Source organism: Nerophis lumbriciformis, linkage group LG31 (assembly GCF_033978685.3).
Source record: "Nerophis lumbriciformis linkage group LG31, RoL_Nlum_v2.1, whole genome shotgun sequence".
Taxonomy (NCBI): Eukaryota; Metazoa; Chordata; class Actinopteri; order Syngnathiformes; family Syngnathidae; genus Nerophis; species Nerophis lumbriciformis.
Genome location: NC_084578.2, coordinates 16,744,563 through 16,765,000, shown reverse-complemented (window position 1 = coordinate 16,765,000; position 20,438 = coordinate 16,744,563). Strand labels below are relative to the sequence as shown.

The following is a 20,438-nucleotide window of genomic DNA, read 5'->3' as shown; positions in this document are numbered from 1 at the left end:
CAAGGGTGAAGTGTCCTGCCCAAGGACACAACGGCAGCGATTTGGATGTCAAGAGGCGGGGAACGAACCTGCAACCTTCAGGTTTCTGGCACAACCGCTCTACCCATGCCATACCGCCCCTATATATATATATATATATATATATATATATATATATATGTGTGTGTGTATATATATATATATATATATATATATATATATATATATATACATCAACAACAAAATAAATAAAAATAAAAAGAAATATATGTATATTTTTTTTGTTAACAAAAACAATTACTGGTAGCATTTATAAGATAAGCTATGGATCAAAATGATTTACACTTACACAAATAATACTCTATTTTTGAGAATTATTCTGAAATATTGGCTATTATTACATATTTGTTGTGTTTTTTATTAAACATTCCAAAAGGTGGTGCCATATCCACATGCATTGACAGGGACTTAACTACTTTGATCCTCCTCTTACCTTAAAAACTATTTGCATCACAAGAACAGAATAGAATAGAACTTTATTGTGATTGCACTTAAAAAATAGAGTTATACAGAAAGGCGCTGAGTTTGAGACCAGGAAAAAACCTTGAGCAACAATAGGAACCAATGTTACTGCACACACAAAAACTCAAACTTGCATCAGTGGGGGTTTTGGGGGGGGGGGACATCCCATGCGAAGCTGCAGCCATCAGGGCGCTGCTCCATAAGCCATCATACCGCAAGGGGTTGAAGCAGCAAGGTGCATGGGGTGAGGGTGATGGTATGTGGAAGTGATGCATGGGTGTGTGTTTTGTCCATAAGCCTGGAAGCTTAGATTAGGACATGACAAAAATGTCTATCCACAATCACAACAATGCAACAGCAAAGTGCATCAAATAATGCTTTGTTTCCAGTCAGGTGGCATGCACACACACCAGACAATTGCAGAGGTACTAATAAAGTACTTCGGTCCTAATAAACTAAAAACGGTACTATACTGCTTCTGAAAAATACCGGTAATTTTTTTTTTGTGATGTCACGTCGTGACAATGCTGGTAAAACGAGCAGAGGCGCATGTTCGGCAACACACATTTTGGCTTCAAAATTAACGATACAATTGAAGCTATAAAACACTGAAGCGCCGTTCTGCAAGAGGTGCTTAGCGCTTGCGCTAACGTCCATCTGCAGTCTGTAGTGTTTTAGCTGTTTCTAAATCACTAATCTTTGCTTCCATGGCGACAGATAAACTACGTTTCCTGCATACATCATCCCTGCAGGAGAAGGAATAGCTAACCATGCTTTACCACACACCGTGGGAGGATACAATAGCTAACCGCTAACAGCAAGCTAGCGCTCCTGAATGTAAACATGTGATCCACATACACAGACATCGACTGTAAGGATACCAAGTACAAGAGCCGTACATAGTCGATACTTCAATGATTATATTGATATTTTTTATGATCACAAAATCTTGTCTTTTTCTATTGGTTATAAACTCGCAGTGTTTTTCATAGTTTGGCCGGGGGTGCGACTTATACTCAGGAGCGACTTATGTGTGAAATTATTAACACATTACAATAAAATATCAAATAATATTATTTAGCTCATTCACGTAAGAGACTAGACGGATAAGATTTTTATCGGATTTAGTGATTAGGAGTGACAGATTGTTTGGTAAACGTATAGCATGTTCTATATGTTATAGTTATTTGAATGACTCTTACCATAATATGTTATGTTAACATACCAGGCACGTTCTCAGTTGGTTATTTATGCCTCATATAACGGACACTTATTCAGCCTGTTGTTCACTATTCTTTATTTATTTTAAATTGCCTTTCAAATGTCTATTCTTGGTGTTGGGTTTTAGCAAATACATTTGCCCCAAAAATGCGACTTATACTCCAGTGCGACTTATATATGTTTTTTCCTTCTTTATTATGCATTTTTGGCCGGAGTGACTTATACTCCGAAAAATACGGTACACCTACAACTTATTAAATAAAAATATAGAAAAAACTACCGGCAGCGGTAAACTTTAGATCCATGAATGAAAGAAGAAAGTGAATGAATGTTTATAACTGAATACATTTACATATTGACGGAGGCAGATAATTACATATATCCATATTTGTGTGTTACTTCTTTACTTTCATAGTCATATTACAAATAGCTAATGTTCCATATTGTACTCTTTTCCTTTTCTCATCATCTCATGAAAGTGTGCTTACATTGTGGGGCCACCTGGAGCTAGGAGGCAGAGAGGAGGAATCCTCCCTGCTTCCCTTCTCAGGCCGACTCTAGATAAGAGACACAATGGGCATGTGTTAAGGTGAGAGAGATGAGGGCGGGGGGAGATACTGAAGAAGAGAGTGTTTTCCGTGATGTTTTTCAGATCATTTTAGCTGCGCTAGTGTACGCTTGCTGAACTGGATTGGTCTCACGTTTATTTTCGAAGCTTTGAAAATAAATCACAAGATACCCATTCTGTCTGGTGGTCAAATTGAACTCAGCTTATATGTCATCAAAAGAACTTGGGAGTGACCAGTAACTTAAAATCCCTGGGAGGAACATCTGGTCCAAACGCAACAATAAGTATACAAATTTGTTTTCTCTTGTATTATTTTTTTTTAATGAATTAATGTTTATGACAACCTTTTTCCAAAACACAATATAGAATGTGAGTTATAACAGGATAATGCATACCTGTATCATTTGTTTTCAAAACGGTAACAACTCCAGTGCGACTTATGTTTTTTTCCTTCTTTATTATGCATTTTCGGCCGGTGCAACTTATCCGGAGTGACTTATACTCCGAAAAATACGGTACACCCCTGGACACAGGAGAGCTTTAATTATGACCACTGTATGACTTAGACTTCCTATTTATTGTCATTCAAATTTGAACTTTACAGTACAGATAAGAACAACATTTCGTTGCATTAGCTCATGGTAGTGCAGGAAAAAAAATCAATAAGGTGCAGATATAAATAAATAGATTACTGTACAGATAAATATGTTGCAGAGTTAATCCATTTTTGGAGGGAATTGAGGGGATTATTATGATGCGTTCAAGAGTCTTACGGCCTGAGGGAAGAAGCTGTTACAGAACCTGGAGGTTCTGCTACGGAGGCTGTGGAACCTCTTTCTAGAGTCCAGCAGTGAACAGTCCTTAGTGGGGGTGGGAGAAGTCTCTGCAGATTTTCTGAGCCCTGGTCAGGCAGCGGCTTTTTGCGATCTCCTGGATAGGAGGAAGAGGAGTCCTGATGATCTTTTCCGCCGTCCTCACCACTCTCTGGAGAGACTTCCGGTCTGAGGCACTGCAGGCTCCAGTCCAGAGAGAGATGCAGTTGGTCAGTAGGCTCTCTGGTGAGACGCAAAAAGTGCATGCGCTGCTGAGCTTTTTACAAGAGCTCCGGTGTGTAGGGACCAGGTCATATTGTCCCTACACACTGACCCTGTAACTACTTGGTAATGGAGCTTTTTCTACCACCTGAAGACATTGCCAAAACCAGAGGAATAATGTCTAAATCAGACTTGGACTTTTCTTCTCACTGGGCTCTCTAAACAAGCTATAAAACAGCTGCAGTACATAACATGCTGCTGCTCAACCACTGCATTGGTTTCCTGTTGCTTTCACACAAGAGTTGATCATACAAAGTATGTTTTCATGAAGGATAATGCAACTTCATGTACAAACAAGGTAAGAAAGACAAGATGACACCACTCTAGTGGCTGCTGGTTGCAGGAGCTCTGCGCTCTTCGTTTCCATGTGTTATTTGACTTTGGATTTGGGCCCCTTAAGCACTGCGCAACAAATGGTACTTTGTGACTTCTGCATCTGCCTTGGGGGAGCCTTTATTTGCCATGGCCAGGTTTGCGTCAAGAGACCAGCTGCTAGAAACCGGAAAGGGTGCAAAGGAGTGAAGTGAATTATATTTATATAGCACTTTTTCTCTAACTCAGCACTTTTACATAGTGAAACCCAATATCTTACATTTAAACCAGTGTGGGTGGGACTGGGAGCAGGTGGGTAAAGTGTCTTGCCCAAGGACACAACGGCAGTGACTAGGATGGCGGAAGCGGGGATCGAACCTGCAACCCTGAAGTTGCTGGCACGGCCACTGTACCAATCGAGCTATACCGCCCCCACAAAGGAGGCGGGGCTGCACAGCTGGTGTTGAGCGGTGTGATGGACAAGCTTTACAGAGCCCTGGCTGGATGAGCATGTGTAGGACGCGTCGACGGATTCCCTCTTGTCCGCCCGGATCAAGCGTTGGCCATAGCTGGTGGGCAGCCTTTGATGTAGTTAGCAATTGGTTCTCCTCTGCCCGGATCAGATGTTGGCCGGAGGGGTGTTGGGCAGCCTGGGATGGAGTCTGCTGTGTTCCTCTGACCATGCTGGGAAGGGGGTGGTAAGCAACCTGGGATGGAGTCAGCTGTTGGTTGCTTTGTTGGGGTTGTTCCTTTCTGACCATGCTGGCCCCCAATAGCGGATGTGGCGCACCAGAGGCCACTGCAGTGTATGTGGGTATTGATCACAATCGTATGTGCGCAATATGTATTATTTATTGCTAATTTATTGTTACTTTAGTAGAAATGGTTCCCTGCGACCCTGAAAGGGACAAGCGGTAAATGGATGTATGGAAATAGCAGTTGTTGCTGATTGCTTTGCTCTAAATGTGTTTGTTTTTATTGCCTGTTGTTTTTGCCTTACTTTTTGTATCTTCACTTCAACCACATCATTTCCCAATTGTGGGATAAATAAAGTCACGTCCTGTTCTAGTCCTGAAAAACATTTGATGATCAAGAGACATTAAAAACTTCAAATATCTGACCAGCCACATTTTATTTCAAACTTATGGAAGAGCTAAAACAGTAAGGGGGTAGAAACTGGATTCCATTATTAAAGCAGGGGAAAGATTAAGTGGTTCTACTTCTGATTGGGCATCAGATCATCAATGGGCTCTTCCTTCTCCAAGTTCTTCTCCATATCCACCAGCACCTTGACACCGTCAACCACCATTTGCACCAGCTCCACCTCAGAGAAGCCCAGTCTGTCAGCGTTGGAGATGTCAAACACGCCACCCACAGCGTCAGTGTCCACTCCACCTGGAGGACAAACCAGTTTGTTAAACATGCGCTGCTTTTGCGTTCTTACAAGCAATTGAGGAAGCGGCCAGTACCGGTTCCACGTTTCTGGAGACGCAGTCTCTTGAGAACCTCCTCAAATTCAGGGTGCTTGCTCATGTTTGGCAACTTTACATGCACGCCGGCACGCAGACCGGTGCCCAGGTTGGAGGGGCAGGTCAGGATGTAGCCCAGGTGCTCGTTCCACATGTAGACGTGACCTTTCTCCTTGAACTTGCCTTCCAGCTACAAGACCACATTCATTCGTAAGATGTCTTTTTTTCCCTTGACATAAACTTCCACAAACCTCTCCGAGTCCAGTGCAGAAGCGGGTAAACACTTCCTTTATGTTGCCACCTTTCTGCATGGAGATCACGCGCAGATGATCCTCCTCGTTCACCCACACCAGGAAAGTCTTGCTCTCGTTGTGCCTTTCAAATGTACACGTGCCATGAGTGTCATTTTCATTTCAGAAGGAATTCAGAAATTTCTACTCACCAGATGCCTCTGCCGTCGGGCCAGTCACGGCCCATCCTGGAGGCCAGCAGCAGAGGGGAGACGGGCTTGTCAAACAGAAAGTGGTCGTCGATCAGCTGCTGCTGCTCTGCATCTGACATGGTGTTTAAGGGGTAATATTTTCCGGTCATCTCTCCAGTTAGAGCACCCAGAGCTACAGGAAGAGAAACAGATTTACTCCTGGAGCTCACACCAATCCAAGAGGAAACACCTTAGTCATTTCATAATTGTACCCCGATAATGTGACAGCTAAGGCAGACAGAATAAATAAATAGACATGCCAGAGAAATGCTATCCAATGTCTTGGGGAGGCTACCACTTAACAGATTCAACTGAAGCTTCCATAAACCCAGACTGTAAGCCACATCATGTTTTTATATATTAGCCGCATCGGAACTGAGACGCAAACTTTTTCGTAAAGAAACTGCTAACAAGAAAGAGGTGGCTAAAAACACAGGTCGAGGACATCTTAAAGGTTTCATACATATACAAAACTATATATATACATATATACAGTACAGGCCAAAAGTTTGGACACACCTTCTCATTCAATGCGTTCATTTTCATGACTATTTACATTGTAGATTTGTCACTGAAGGCATCAAAACTATGAATGAACACATGCGGAGTTATGTACTTAAAGGGGAACATTATCACAATTTCAGAAGGGTTAAAACCATTAAAAATCAGTTCCCAGTGGCTTATTTTATTTTTCAAAATTTTACCCATCACGCAATATCCCTAAAAAAAAGCTTCAAAGTGCCTGATTTTAACCATCGTTATATACACCCGTCCATTTTCCTGTGACATCACATAGTGATGCCAACACAAACAAACATGGCGCATAGAACAGCAAGCTATAGCAACATTAGCTCGGATTCAGACTCGGATTTCAGCGGCTTAAGCGATTCAACAGATTACGCATGTATTGAAACGGATGGTTGTAGTGTGGAGGCAGGTAGCGAAAACGAAATTGAAGAAGAAACTGAAGCTATTGAGCCATATCGGTTTGAACCGTATGCAAGCGAAACCGACGAAAACGACACGACAGCCAGCGACACGGGAGAAAGCGAGGACGAATTCGGCGATCGCCTTCTAACCAACGATTGGTATGTGTTTGTTTGGCATTAAAGGAAACTAACAACTATGAACTAGGTTTACAGCATATGAAATACATTTGGCAACAACATGCACTTTGAGTGCAGACAGCCCAATTGTCATCAATTAATATATTCTGTAGACATACCCTCATCCGCTCTCTTTTCCTGAAAGCTGATGTCAGTTTTGGAGTTGATGTCAGCAGGCCAGGGAAGCTAGGGTCGATATTCTTCTCTTGATCATCTTCGGTGGCATAAGGGACGGTGTGAGCCAAGACATCCAGGGGGTTTAGCTCGCTCGTCTGCAGGAACAAACTGCCGCCATTGCTTGCCGTGCTAGCGAGGTCCTTTGTCCCTGAATTGCTCACACATTTCTTTGACTTTATCGTGGAAATGCATCTGCTTTGAGTGTCGCAGGATGTCCACACATTCTTGCCATCTGTCGTAGCATAGCTTTCGTCGGTAAAGTGTGCGGAACAAACGTCCAATTTCTTGCCACTTTCGCATCTTTGGGCCACTGGTGCAACTTGAATCCGTCCCTGTTCGTGTTGTTACACCCTCCGACAACACACCGACGAGGCATGATGTCTCCAAGGTACGGAAAACAGTCGAAAAAACGGAAAATAACAGCTGATTTGACTCTGTTTGTAATGTGTGAGATAATGGCGGATTGCTTCCCGATGTGACGTCACGTTGTGACGCCATCGCTCCGAGAGCGAATAATAGAAAGGCGTTTAATTCACCAAAATTAACCCATTTAGAGTTCGGAAATCGGTTAAAAAAATATATGGTCTTTTTTCTGCAACATCAAGGTATATATTGACGCTTACATAATGGTGATAATGTTCCCCTTTAACAAAAAAAGGTGAAACTGAAAACGTCTTATATTCTAGTTTCTTCAAAACAGTATATTTGCATTCTCTCAATGAGCTTTAAGAGTTATCACCTGAATAGTTTTCACTTCACAGGTGTGCTTGAAGCTCATCGAGAGAATGCCAAGAGTGTGCAAAGCAGTAATCAGAGCAAAGGGTGGCTATTTTAAAGAAACGAGAATATAAAACATGTTCAGTTATTTCACCTTTTTTTGTTAAGTACATAACTCCTCATGTGTCATAGTTTTGATGCCTTCAGTGACAATCTACAATGTAAATAGTCATGAAAATAAAGAAAACGCATTGAAATGAGAAGGTGTCCAAACTTTTGGCCTGTACTGTACATATATACATGCATATTGACGGAAGTAGCAATACTTTCTATGCGCCCAGGTTTTGCTAATGCATGAAAGTACCAAATTACTGTAATTATTACATGTTATCAAGTGTCAGCTACTCTATGGTTACAGCATGTATTTGTAACCTCAGATTTTGAGGTTTACTAACGTACACATGGCTCACCCACACTGGCTGTCCTGTTACTCACCCCCCTAAGCCTTACTCTCATCAGGGTCACGGCACCATTGTAGCCCAGGTGGCTCGTGCCCCTGCTTATTTATCCCATTACGCGCAGGGTTGCAAACCCTGGTCGTTCAAATGACCACTGGGCTGGCTAGCTCGGCAGTCGGCCATTTATTGCTTATTGGGCTTTGTACCGAGGATGTCGTTGTGGCTTGTGCAGCCCTTTGAGACACTTGTGATTTAGGGCTATATAAATAAAGATTGATTGATTGATTGACCCCAATAAACCACTCTTATCCGGGTCACGGCACCACTGTAACCCAGGTAGTTCAGCCCCATGCCTTTATCCCATCCCCGGTCGTCCGAATTTTTCAACTGGCAGCCAGCACACTCTTGATATCGGTGTTTTGAGGTTTACTAGCGTATACACGGCCCCCCACACTGGTTGGCCTCTTTTACACTACTCAGGTGTAACTATTTATCCCATTCTGCAAGGGGCCAGAAGCCCTGGTCGTCCGCATGACACTCGTGTGAGATTTGCAAACGTACACAGCCACACTGGCTGGCTATTTGTTGCTCACTCCAATGTAACCTCACTCTAATCCGGGTCACGGTACCACCCTAACGAGGTGGTTCGGCCCCTTGCCTTCATGGAATCCGCACGGGGATGCGGATCCTGGTCGTCCGCATGACAGGCGAGCGTGCTAACCACCGAGCTAAAAGCCAGGGCTGGCTAACTTGGCAGCCAGCACTCTTGGAAGTCGTCAGGAAGGAAGGTTTACTAAAGTGCGCAAATATAACTTTTTGAATGTTTTTAGAGGGCTTTCAATGGAACAGGTCAATCAATACCAGCAATGTGCTAGCTTACTTTTTACTACGGGAAGTGTTCATCTCATGAAAATAGGGATGGTGAATGATGGGCAACATTTTGAAAAGTGCCTGTTTCCTTAAAATAAACCTCAGTAAAACATATTTTTACGCTTTTACCTTCAATGGCGATCTTCTCCAAAGCACGTCTCTCCCCTCTGCTGCAGTGTGGCGGCAGGCAGAAGCCCCGAAGGCTGCGGCCTGTTCGGACACGGGAACTCATGACGTAGTTGGGGTCCAAGTCGTCACCCCCCTTAGGAACATGCATCAGATTATCAATGATTCAAATCTCAATATTGACGTCCAAACATTTGAATCCTGTGCCGTACCACAAGGTTGTCCGGGTTGAGGTCAGTCTTGTGAGTGTCTGTGGGTTTGTATCCTCCATGTCGGTCCTCAATCACGAGGTCAAAGAGCTCTTTGTAGATCTCATACGACTCCTCGTCCCCAGCCACGCAGCCCACGGTCATGATGTAGGGGTGACCTGCACATTTAATTGAGAGCAACCGGTCACTCCCAATAAGAGTCCAAGTACTGAGACTTGAGGTTGGAAATAGGAGAAAGGTACCTGGATTATCTACTCCGGTTTGAATGACACCATCTATGGTGAAGCCACTGCGGGTGGACCTCTGCTTCAACGCGACGTACATGTCTTGAGTTAAGAACTTGGCCATGTGGTTCTTGTGCTGACTGAGATCTGGGAACTCATTCTCGGCTGACAGCCCTCTTGCCTTGCGGTTGGACATTCCTTCGGAGCTGAACACATTCGAACGTTACCAGCGGAACCCGCCAAAACTCTTTAAGACATGGTGTGTTTGGCTAACCTTCCTACTCTCCGGTCACATGAAAACATCACTGACGTGACCGTGTTTATCACGTTATAGCCTAAACACGGCAAAACTTTACGTGAGGCAGAGTCTATCAAAGAATGTGAGGCACAGATTGTTGGGAGAACCTTCCCTAAAGCGAGGTTGGTGGAGATGCGCCGGGAGAGCAACAACACTGACATAATAAACTGTATGATCGGGACCTATTAGGGGTGGCCAAACTTTTTTCAGCGGGCCACATGGATTTTGGACACACCTGTATCAGACAATAACAACTGAAAAACATACAATAACACAGCTATGGAAAAAAAATTTCAGCAGTGGTCATTCTCAAACTGTGGTATGCAGGCACCATCTAGTGGTACGCCAAATAATCACTTAAATATTCAGTGTTACTGTTCAAATTGTGTGTAATGTTAGTGGCCAAAAATATTAAATATACTTGTTACGTTAAACCTCTGCCCTATTTTATTGAATATGTAGGCCTACTACGCTACTGTTATTTTAATGGTCATTATAGTGGTACTTGGGATGGCAAGTGTTTTCTGAGGTGGTACTTGGTTTGAGAACCACTGGTCTACAGAAATTATTAGTAAGCACGGAGGTGGGCAGAGTAATCCAAAATTGTACTCAAACAGTACCATTACTTTAGAGCAGGGGTGTCCAAAGTACAGCCACTAGGTAATTTTTCAACGGCCCACGGCACAATTGTTAGTATTCTAATATTAGCATACCTTTTCTTTTTTGCAAATTTTGCACGTATACATCTCAGCGTCAAATATTTTGTTACTTGACTGATGCAACTTGTTAGCATGCTAACGCTAGTTGGCAAGCTTTTTTAGCTTATTCAATAATTCATGTGCTCACTTTATACCAAGGGTCCCCGGACTGTCTCAGAAAACTAGAATATTGTGATAAAGTCCTTTATTTTCTGCAATGCAACTAAAAAGAAAAACTAAAGACTCCTCCCACCCCCACCAAGGACTGTTTTCACTGCTGGACTCTAGAAAGAGGTTCCGCAGCCTCCGAAGCAGAACCTCCAGGTTCTGTAACAGCTTCTTCCCTCAAGCCGTAAGACTCTTGAACGCATCATAATTAAATTATCCCCTCAACTCCCCCCAAAATGGATTAACTCGCTGGAATAAAAAAGACAATATAACATACATCCATAAACATTTATATATAATTATTTATTTTATATATAAATTTAAATATTATTTATATATATTTATTTATACATCAATCAATCAATGTTTACTTATATAGCCCTAAATCACAAGTGTCTCAAAGGGCTGCACAAGCCACAACGACATCCTTGGTACAGAGCCCACATAAGGGCAAGGAAAAACTCACCTCAGTGGGACATCGATGTGAATGACTATGAGATATATGTGGGTAACCCCCGCCCCTCTAGGGGAGACCGAATGCAATGGATGTCGAGTGGGTCTAACATAATATTGTGAGAGTACAGTCCATAGTGGATCCAGCATAACAGTAAGAGTCCAGTCCACAGTGGGGTCAGCAGGAAACCATCCCGAGCGGAGACGGGTCAGCACCTTATTGCTTTTTTATCCTGCACTACCATGAGCTTATGTAACGAAATTTCGTTCTTATCTGTGCTGTAAAGTTCAAATTTGAATGACAACAAAAAGGAAGTCTAAGTCTAGTCCAAAAACATGAAAATGTCATACATTCTGGATTCATTACACATTAACTGAAATATTGCAAGCCTTTTATTATTTTCATATTGCTCATTATGGCATACAGCTTAAGAAAACTCAAAAATCCTATCTCAAAAAATTAGAATATTTCCTGAGACCAAGTAAAAAAAAAAGATTTATAACAGCAAAAAAAATCAAAACATTTGAAAATGTCAATTAATGCACTCAGTACTTGGTTGGGAATCATTTTGCACGGATTACTGCATCAATGCAGCGTGGCATGGAGGCAATCAGCCTGTGGCATTGCTGAGGTGTTATGGATGACCAGGATGCATCAATAGCGGCCTTTAGCTCATTTGCATTATTGGGTCTGGTGTCTTTCAGCTTCTTCACAATACCCCACACATTCTCTATGGGGTTCAGGTCAGGGGAGTTGGCAGGCCAATCGAGGACAGTAATGCCATGGTCAGTACACCAGTTACTGGTGGTTTTGGCACTGTGGGCAGGTGCCAAATCATGCTGGAAAATGAAATCATCATCTCCATAGAGCTTTTCAACAGATACAGCTACAATAGCCGTATTCCCATGGTCAAGCCACTCCTGAACTCAAGACAACGGAAGTTGCGTCTGACTTGGGCTATGGAAAAGAAGCACTGGACAGTTGCAGAGTGGTCCAGAGTCCTGTTTTCAGACGAAAGCAAGTTTTGTATTTCATTTGGAAGTCAAGGCGCTAGAGTCTGGAGGAAGGCTGGAGGAGCAAAATCCAAGTTGCTTGAAATCCAGTGTGAAGTTCCCAGTCAGCAATGGTTTGGGGAGCCATGTCAGCTGCTGGTGTTGGTCCACTGTGTTTCATCAAGTCCAAAGTTAATGCAGCTGTGTACCGAGATTTTAGAGCACTACATGCTTCCATCTGTTGAAAAGCTCTATGGAGATGATAATTTCATTTTCCAGCATGATCTGGCACCTGCCCACAGTGCCAAAACCACCAGTAACTGGTGTACTGACCATGGCATTACTGTCCTCGATTGGCCTGCCAACTCCCCTGACCTGAACCCCATAGAGAATATGTGGGGTATTGTGAAGAAGAAGCTGAAGCTGAAGCTGATTGCCTCCATACCACGCTGCATTGATGCAGTAATCCGTGCAAAAGTATTCCCAACCAAGTGCATTAATTGACATTTTCATTTTGCTGTTATAAATCTTTTTTTTTTTTTTTACTTGGTCTGAGGAAATATGCTTTTTTTGAGATAGGATTTGAGTTTTCTTAAGCTGTATGCCATAATCAGCAATATTAAAATAATAAAAGGCTTGCAATATTTCAGTTGATGTGTAATGAATCCAGAATGTGACATTTTCATGTTTTAAGTTGCATTACAGAAAATAAAAGACTTTATCACAATATTCTAATTTTCTGAGACAGTCCTGTATATACAGTGAGGTCCACAAGTATTTGCACACCCTGCAATTTTGCAAGTTCTCCCACTTAGAAATTAGAGAAAGGTCTGAAATGTTCATCATAGATATATTTTCACTGTTGGAGACATAATCTAAAAAGAAAAATCCAGAAATCACATTGTATGATTTTTTTATGAGTTATTTGTATGTTACTGGGGTTTATAAGTATTTGCACACATGAGAACATCAGTGTTAATATTTAGTGCAGAATGCAATTACAGGTCAAACATTTCCTATAGTTCTTCATCAGGTTTGCACACACGGTAACAGGGATTTTGGCCCACTCCACACAAATTTCTCTAGATCTGTCAGGTTTCGGGGCTGTCGCCGAGCAACACAAAGTTTCAGCTCCCTCCAAATATTTTCTATTGGATTTAGGTCTGGAGACTGGCTAGGCAACTCCAAACCTTGATATGCTTGGTATGGATCCACTCCTTGGTTATCCTGGCTGTGTGCTTCATGTTGGAAGACCCAGCCACGACCCATCTTCAATGCTCTGACTGAGGGAAGGTGGTTTTTGGCCAAAATCTCAATACATGGCCCCGTTCATCCTCTCAATACAGTGCAGTCGTCCTGTCCCCTTTGCTGAAAAGCACCTCCAAAGCATGATGTTTCCAACCCCATTCTTCACTGTAGGGATGGTGTTCTTGGGATGATACTCATCCTTCTTTTTCCTCCAAACCCGACAAGTGGAGTTTATACTAAGAAGTTCTATTTTAGTCTCATTTGACCACATGACTTTCTCCCATGACTCCTCTGGATCATCCAGATGGCCATTGGCAAACTTAGACGGGCCTGGACTTGGGCTGACTTAAGCAGGGGAACCTTCATGCGATGCATGATTTTAAAGCACTACGCCGTAGTGTTCTACTGGTAGTAGCTTTGGAAACAGTTGTCCCAGCTCGCTTCAAGTCATTCACCAGCTCCTGCAGTGTAGTTCTGGGCTGATTCCTCACTTTTCTTGTCATGAGTGATGCCCCACGAGGAGAGATCTTACATGGAGCCCCAGTCCGAGGTAGATTAGCAGTCGTGTTTAGCCTCTTCCATTTTGTAACAATTGCTGCAACAGATGATCTATTCTCACCAAACTGCTTCCCAATTGTCCCAGTCTTTTCCAGATTTGTGGAGCTGTACAATTGTCTCTGGCCTCTTTTGACAGCTCTTTGGTCTTGCCCATGGTAGCAGTTGGACATTGACTGACTGTGGGCTGCACAGGTAACTTTAATGAGCTCAAAGGTGATTAGTTGTGGGGTGAATGTGGACTTTTTTTTAAGGTAGACTGACAGCTCATTGACAGTCATATTGCTTGCTGATTCTCATGTGTGCAAATACTTATGAACCCCAGTAACAGACAAATAACTAAATTTAAAAAAATCATACAATGTGATTTCCGGATTTTTCTTTTTAGATTATGTTTCTTACAGTGGAAATACATCTATGATGAACATTTCACACATCTCCCCAATTTCTAAGTGGGAGAACTTGCAAAATTGCAGGGTGTGTAAATACTTGTGGACTTCACTGTATATACACACATTATATATATTATATATATATATATATATATATATATATATATATATATATATATATATATAAACATATACATATACATACTAGGGCTGGGCGATGTATCGATATGCGTGATGTATCGCGGGTTGGTCTATGCGAAATAGAAAATGACTATATCGTGATATCGGAGTATACGTTCTCACGCAGTTGCTTTTAGCTGCTGGCATTACAAGACAGGCTCTTCCCACTCTTTCTTGTGTCTCCTCACAGACAGCAAGCACAGCTTCTACATACGTCACATACTGTCACGTCATGCATCACAGTATACGCCCTCACGCAGCAGAGAGGTAGCAGCATGGGTAACGTTAGCTGTGATGCTAGCGGTAATACGAGCGAAAGAAGGTGCAAATCTGGTAACAAATGAAGGAATAATATTCCCCCAAAAAAACAGCAGGGGGTCCATCGTCTGGTGGTGGTTTGGCTTCAAGTGGGAATATGTTGAACAGACAACCGTAATTTGTCAAGTGTGTGGCGAAAGTGTTGCTATAAAAAGTAGCATTACTGCTAATATGTAGCATCATTTGAAAAGTCACCTTCTAGAGAATCAAGAGTGCTTACTCCGCACGTCAACATCTCGGTTCGGTGCCACACGCCCACACCATCAAAATGCCGAGGCAAACATTTCCACATCAACACCGTATGAAAAAAAGTCATTTTTTTAGTTGTGATTTCCTTCTCTGCATGAGTTTTAAAGTAGCATATATTAATGCAGTATGAAGAAGAATGTTTTAATGTAGACACATAGAATCATCATACTGCTGTGATTATATGCATCAAGTGTTCATTCAAGGCAAAGGCAAAATATCAAGATATATATCATGTACCGCGATATGGCCTTAAAATATCGCGATATTAAAAAAAGGCCATATCGCCCAGCCCTAATACATACATATATATATATATATATATATATATGTATGTATGTATGCACACACACACACACACACACACACACACACACACACACACACACACACACACACACACACACACACACACATATACATATATATATACATACATACATATACATATATATACATACATATACATATATACATACATACATATATATACACATACATATATACATATATACATAAATACACATACATACAATACACATACATACATATACATACATATACATAAACATACATACATACATACATATATACATACACATACATATATACATACACATACATACATATATACATACATACATATATATATATATATATATATATATATATATATATATATACAAACATATATATATATATATATATATATATATACATACAAATATATACACATACATACATATACACATATATATACACATATGTACATACATACATACACATATATATATATACATACATATATATACATGTATATACACATACATAGATACATTTAGAGATGTTCGATAATGGCTTTTTTGCCAATATTCCGATATTGTCCAACTCTTAAATTACCGATACAGATATCAACCGATACCGATATATAGTCGTGGAATTAACACATTATTATGCCTAATTTTGTTGTGATGCCCCATTGTTACAATGTAACAAGGTTTTCCAAAATAAATCAACTCAAGTTATGGAAAAAAATGCCAACGTGGCACTGCCATATTTATCATTGAAGTCACAAAATGCATTTTTTTTTTAACATGCCTCAAAACAGCAGCTTGGAATTTGGGACATGCTTTCCCTGAGGGAGCATGGAGGTTGAGGTGGGCAGGGTTCGGGGGGCAGGGTTTAGGTGGGGGGGGTAGCGAGGGGTGTATATCGTAGCGTCCTGGAAGAGTTAGTGCTGCAAGGGGTTCTGGGTATTTGTTCTGTTTATGTTGTGTTACGGTGCGGATGTTCTCCCGAAATGTGTTTGTCATTCTTGTTTGGTGTGGGTTCACAGTGTGGCGCATATTTGTAACAGTGTTAAAGTTATTTATAAGGCCACCCTCAGTGTGACCTGCATGTCTGTTGACCAAGTATGGATTGCATTCGCTTATGTGTGTGTGTGAAAAGACGTAGATATTATGTGATTGGGCCGGCACGCAAAGGCAGTGCCTTTAAGGTTTATTGGCGCTGTGTACTTCTCCCTACGTCCGTGTACACAGCGGCGTTTTAAAAAGTCATAAATTTTACTTTTTGAAACAGACACCGATAATTTTGAAACCGATACCGATCATTTCCGATATTAAATTTTAAAGCATTCATCGGCCGATAATATCGGCAGTCCGATATTATTAAATGTAGCCTTTTACTATACCCACCTCTGGTGGAAACAATACATACTCAACAATAATTGCATTATTTCAACTACTATTAATGAGAATAGTGCTAATATCGTTGCTTTTTTTTACAAAAACTACTTTATAAAGGTCTTGGTTTATTACTAGGCCGTAATCATAATAACCCTTGCCTGTATGAACGAACAGAACGTTTTGACTTCAAGGCCAAACGATGACGGTGGCCAGTGGCCTTGAGTGTCCGCCCTGAGACTGTAAGGTCGTGAGTTCAAACCCCGGCCGAGTCATACCAAAGATCACAAAAAATGGGACCCATTATCGCCTTGCCTCCCAATCAGCATTGAGGGTTGGAATTGGGCGTTCAATCACCAAAATGATTTCCGAGCGCGGACACCACTGCGGCTCACTGCTCCCCTCACCTCCCAGTGGGTGAACATGGGGATGTGTCAAATGCAGAGGTTAATTTCGCCACCTACTGTGTGTGTGACTATCGTTGGGACTTTAACTTAACTTAAAAAGGTCTTGGTTTATTATTAGGCTGTAATCCTAATAACACTTGCCTGTATGAACGAACAGAACGTTTTGGACTTCAAGGCCAAACGATGCGTTGATATTTTTAGTTATGTATATTTTCAGGTTGTTTTTTTCTCAAATGTTCATATTGTTATATCGTTGATATTGTTCCATTTAACTGTGTTTACTCGGGGTTCGCTTTGTGGACAAAAAGACAGGATTTTAATATGTTTGATTTATTTACATATGCAAGAAACACGGGTGATTTTTTTCTTGATATTGATACATTATTGTATACACATATTGTTGAATTGTTCATAAATAGTTGTTTCCTCAAAAAACATTGTCTTGTGTTTTATTTGACAGCAAAATCGTGTTTAATTAAAAAGTATCAGTATCGGGAATATTGCACTAGTACTTTAGATCAACAGCCAAACGCACAGTATCGGCTACATCGACAGCAAAATCGTGCAGTATTGGCAATATTGCACCAGTACTTTAGATTAACAGCAAAACGTGCAGTATAGGCTACATCGACAGCAAAAGCGTGCAGTATAGGCCATTCTTCAAGGCCAAACCGTGCATTTGATATCTACACTCGCAAACACATCAAGGCAGTGTATTGCATACAAAGCATGTTTTCATTATATTTGTTTTATAATCAATTTTTTAAAATCACAATGTTTTCGTTAATTTTTTTCAATGTTAATGATATATTTGTTGTTGTACCATTTTTAATCAGGGTTCGCTTTGTGGACAAAATATTCAGATGGAATATTTTTTTATTTATTTAAATGTATATAATAAGGGTGTATTTTTTGTTGGTATTGTTACATTATTGTATTCACATATTTATTTTGGACAGCAAAATCACAAAATCGTGTTCAAATAAAAAGTTTCAGTATCGGCAATATTGCACCAGTACTTCAAATCGACCGCAAAACATGCAGTATCGGCCATCCTTCAAGGCTACCTAAACCGGAAATTATATAATCTACAGGATATTGTTACATTATTGTATTCACATATTGTTGAATTGTTTATAGTAGTTTCCTCAAAACACATTGTCTTGTGTTTTATTTTGGACAGCAAAATCACTAAATCGTGTTCAAATAAAAAGTATCAGTATTCCACCAGTACTTTAGATAGACAGCAAAACATGCAGAATCGGCCGTCCTTCAAGGCCAAACCGTACGTTTGCTCATCGACACTCGCAAACACATCAAGGCAATGTATTGCATCCAAAGCATGTTTTCATTATTTGTTTTATAATCATTTTCAAAAACACAATTGTTTATTTTCTGTTTTTTTCCCCAAATGTTCATGATATATTTGTTATTGTTCCATTTAAGTGTGTTTAATCAGGGTTCACTTTGTGGACAAAATATCCAGATGGTTTTACAATTAATTTATTTAAATATGTAAGGAATAAGGGTGTATTTTTTGTTGATATTATTACATTATTGTATTCACATGTTGTTCATAAATGGTTGTTCCCTCAAAAAACGTGTATACCAGGGCTCGCTTTGTGGACAAACTATCCACATGGTTTTAATATTTTTTAATTTTTCTAAATATGTAAGGAATAAGGGTGTATTTTTTGGTTGATATTACATTATTGTATTCACACATGTTGTTCATAAATAGTTGTTCCCTCAAAAAACGTTATATTGTGTTTAATTTTGGACAGCAAAATCACAAAATAGTATTCAAATGTTCAAATAAAACCTTAAAACCCTTTTTTACTCACTGGCTTTTAAACCCAGCATGAGACTTTGAACTGTTTAAACTGTTTTTAACTTTTTAACTGTTTTTATCTAAATTGCTCTTAAGATCATTTGTATTTTCTTTGTCTATGTGTATTTTACCGGTTTTATTGTGTTTTATTTTGGACAGCAAAATCACAAAATGGTGTTCAAATGTTGAAATAAGACCTTAAAACCCATTTTTACTCACTGGCTTTTAAACCTAGCATGAGACTTTGAACTGTTTAAACTGTTTTTAACTGCTTTTTATTTAAATTGCTCTTAAGATAATTTGTATTTTCTTTTTCTATGTGTATTTTACCGGTTTTATTGTGTTTTATTTTGGACAGCAAAATCACAAAATGGTGTTCAAATGTTCACATAAGACCTTAAAACCCATTTTTACTCACTGGCTTTTAAACCCAGCATGAGACTTTGAACTGTTTAAACTGTTTTAACTGCTTTTTATTTATATTGCTCAAGATAATTTGTATTTTCTTTTTCTATGTGTATTTTACCGGTTTTAAATGTTATTTTTTAGTCTGTCCTTGTATTTCTTTGTGGTGTACAGCCCTTTGTTGTTCAACTGTGGTTGTTTTTAAATGGCTTTATAAATAAATGTGGTATGGTATGGTAAATTCAATATTATAAGTATCGGCTATATTGAGCCAGTACCTTTATGATCGACAGCAAAACGTGCAGTATCGGCCATCCTTCAAGGCTAAACGTGTACACTCAAACACATCAAGGCAGTGTATTACATAAAACATATTTTTTTCATTAGTTGTTTTATAGTAATTTTCATTGCTGTCCTATGTAAAATTGTTAACGCATTTTAAAATAAAATAAAAAGATTTTTAATGCTAGCTAGTGGCCTTGTGAGAGTATATTAATACCTAGAGAAATGCCATACATCGTTCAATTTAAATTTAAATGATAATTTACTTGAAATATATTTCGGTTTCAATAGTGAATATGTTATTTAAAAGGCATTTCTATATCGCTAGGCAGTAAATATGACAGAAAATGTAGTTATATTTTCTTACCTTATTCAACAAGTACTCGAGAAGGACGTGTAGAAGTCTGCACGAAGTTCGTACACAAAAGTTGTTCCCCGAGCCCAAGCACTCTTCCTTATATAATATTTGTTCCAAACGTGTCGGCCTCAGATATCTTTTATTACTCTGGTACGTCTTCTTTTGACGGGCGTGACTTAAAGCCTCCGCCGCAACAATTAAAGCAGGACATGAGTACAATTGTTTATGACGCGCGGAACGTACATGGACGTCCATTTTTTTTCCTACCCTTGACGATTTCGTGACGTCACTTCCGTTAACGTGCTTTAAACTTGACTTTTCAAAGTTGCTTTAAAGTTCCAAATCCAGGAACACTGCAGTTTTGAAAAAAAGACACACATAAATATAA

General features: G+C 40.1%; 1 protein-coding gene across 1 annotated transcript; it reads right to left on the bottom strand.

Annotated features, from left to right (window-relative positions):
• Nucleotides 1-4,813: 4,813 nt before the first annotated feature.
• LOC133574360 (creatine kinase, testis isozyme-like) lies at nucleotides 4,814-20,280 on the bottom strand. Its single transcript, XM_061926521.2, has 8 exons — nucleotides 20,060-20,280; nucleotides 9,552-9,739; nucleotides 9,313-9,467; nucleotides 9,104-9,236; nucleotides 5,608-5,779; nucleotides 5,417-5,540; nucleotides 5,166-5,355; nucleotides 4,814-5,091 (listed from the first exon to the last, which is right to left on the bottom strand). Exons 2-8 carry the CDS (start codon nucleotides 9,727-9,729, stop codon nucleotides 4,913-4,915), a joined length of 1,131 nt encoding a protein of 376 aa, XP_061782505.1. The 5' UTR covers nucleotides 9,730-9,739; nucleotides 20,060-20,280; the 3' UTR covers nucleotides 4,814-4,912.
• Nucleotides 20,281-20,438: the final 158 nt, after the last annotated feature.

Bases quoted from the DNA above. Each gene is read 5' to 3' on its own strand.
- LOC133574360 (XM_061926521.2), bottom strand. From the start codon at position 9,729: ATGTCCAACCGCAAGGCAAGAGGGCTGTCAGCCGAGAATGAGTTCCCA. The intron at 9,237-9,312 runs GTACGGCACAGG...CATGTTCCTAAG, and splicing joins TCAACCCGGACAACCTTGTG to GGGGGTGACGACTTGGACCC. The intron at 5,356-5,416 runs GTTTGTGGAAGT...GTGGTCTTGTAG, and splicing joins TCTGCACTGGACTCGGAGAG to CTGGAAGGCAAGTTCAAGGA.